This window comes from Pantherophis guttatus, chromosome 15 (genome assembly GCF_059756535.1).
Source record: "Pantherophis guttatus breed Tessera chromosome 15, ASM5975653v1, whole genome shotgun sequence".
In the NCBI taxonomy this organism is placed as follows: domain Eukaryota; kingdom Metazoa; phylum Chordata; class Lepidosauria; order Squamata; family Colubridae; genus Pantherophis; species Pantherophis guttatus.
Genome location: NC_142077.1, coordinates 477,482 through 479,656, shown reverse-complemented (window position 1 = coordinate 479,656; position 2,175 = coordinate 477,482). Strand labels below are relative to the sequence as shown.

Here is a 2,175-nt window from a genome sequence, read left to right as displayed (position 1 = left end):
CTTGGTGTAGGGGTGTCTCCTTTTCGTGGGCAAAGCTGGGATGCTGTTGCACCTGGGGAGGGGGGGGTTGCAACTCGAGGACACCCCCCCCAAAGGCTGATGTCTGCATTCACACACAACATGTTAAGCTACCAAAACCCTGAAGCAGCTTGCTTAGCGAAAGGCATCTGTGTCCCTATGATGCTCATCAGAACAAAGCAGTTACAGATAGTCCTCGATTTACGACCTTAATGGAGCCTCCCCATTACAAGCATAAGTCATGATGGTCGTGAAGTAAGTCACCCCTGAGAGACCCGATTTTTGCAACCTATTTTTGTGGCGGTTGTTAAGTGAATCGCTTGAGTCTTTTAAGCTAAATCCAGAGTCGGTAAGCAAACTGGGACACTTCATGGGAACCGAGTCATTTTAAATTCCGTAAGAGAACCAGGAATGAGAACGGCCTCCGAGAGACTACGCCCAAATCTTCCCGCACAAAAAATTGACAGATGATCCGGCAGCCCCAGCTATTTTCACCTCCCCTTTTCCAAAAAGATACTCCCGAAGGATATTGGATATTTTCAGCCCTCGAGGCTCAGCAGACGACCATTTTTAAGACACTTTTTTTTCCCAAAGACGTTTATTAAAAACCAGGTGTTGGAAGAAACGATAGAAAATCCTTTTCTTGCAGCCCGGAAGGCTTTGGTGAGTGTCCAGCACACGGGAAAAATGAGGCGTTGCAAACTGGCGACCACAGAGGGACACAGCTCAGCTGCACTCCCACTTGCCTCCCTTATCCGTCCCTGATTGCCCAAGGCAAGCCCACCCCTCGAGGCCTGCCCCATCTTCCAGAGAGAAAACCAGCCCCTCCTGCTCTCCCTTGGTGGGTTTTTTCCAAATTGGGGTGTGTGTGTGAATTGATGCTTGTAACAAATGCAAAAAGTTCCTTAAGGCAGCTGGGAAAGCTGGTCTCAGATCCGTGGAATCGCCTCCCAAGCAGATTTTTGGAAGGGGAGGGGGTTTGTGGCTCCAACCTGGCCAGTCCCCATTTCAAAAAAAGGGGTGGGGCAAAAAAAGGATGGACGGCAGAAAGAAAGGATGCAGACCAACGAGGAGGGGAGCTTTGTCCGGATTTCTGCCGAGGTGCCGTTTCTGCCTAGGAAGGGCGGCACGGGCCCCGATGAGCCCGAAAGAGCCGCAGGGGGCTGGGTGGGGCCAGAGAGATGGGAAAGTGCACTATGTGGCACCAATATCTCACACACACACACACACACACACACACACACGCACACTTAGCTACACAAAAGTTTAAGGCAACGGTCCTGTTTGGCTTTGAGGTTCCCGAGAGGCTTTGTCCAATGCAAAGGGGGTGGGGGGACTGAGGCCGAAGAGGGCCTGGTGGCCCCCTCCCTTCTCCTCTGTCCAAGGGGTACCACTTTCCTCCCCTCATGTGGCAGGGAGAGGAGCAGGTGGGGAAGCTACGGACTGCTACGTTTAGTCGTCGTCATCGTATGTACACGGCCCACGGCCCTGCCCTCAGGGCATCGGGTCACCAAGACGGGGGAGGGTCTGTCTCTTCTCCCCATCCCTCCCGTCAGCGGGGGCTCTTTGTGCTCAAGTTACCTGGTGAGAAGAGGGAGTACTGGCCCAATGGCCTAATCCACCTGAGCTCTCCCCTCCCTTCCCCAAGCTGATCAGCGTCTGTCCACCGTGGCCCAGCACCAGCCCCGGCTCCTAAGAGTCTTTCAACATGCAGATGCGGGCGTAAATCTTCAGGGCGGGCCCTAATTTGATGTTCATGGCGCTCATGAGGTGGTCCTCCTTCAGCAGCAGCAGCGCCTGGCCATCGATCTCCTGGGTGCGGAACTCGTCGGCGATCTCCTGACAGCCTGCAAGGTGGGGAAACATATCCCATCAGCTCAAGAGACTTTTGTCCCCCTTCCAGCATCCCAATTTCACAATCCCCAGCGGCCCAGCATGGAGGACAGGCAGCTTTCTTGACGTAAAAGATAGCGACCGAGGTACGAAAGATTGATGTCCGGCTTCAAGGTAGGCTAAATCACCATACAGAGCTCAGGGAAATTTTGCAAGCCTGCCAGGATTTCTCTCTACTTTATACTTTATACCAGACAAAATCTTGGAAGACAACCAGAGTTTCTACTTCATCTTATACCGCGGTGGCGCAGTGGTTAGAGTGCA

At 53.1% G+C, this 2,175-nt stretch overlaps 1 protein-coding gene across 6 annotated transcripts in view; it reads right to left on the bottom strand.

Annotated features, from left to right (window-relative positions):
* Positions 1–597: 597 nt before the first annotated feature.
* The window catches only part of PHC2 (polyhomeotic homolog 2), a 31,989-nt gene continuing 30,411 nt past the window's right edge, over positions 598–2,175 (bottom strand). For all 6 annotated transcript variants that reach the window (XM_034424251.3, XM_087879456.1, XM_034424253.3 and 3 more), the window contains one exon: positions 598–1,865. In XM_034424251.3, coding sequence (XP_034280142.2) covers positions 1,711–1,865 — 155 coding nt within the window. In that variant the 3' untranslated portion in view covers positions 598–1,710. The remainder of the gene's footprint in view (positions 1,866–2,175) is intronic.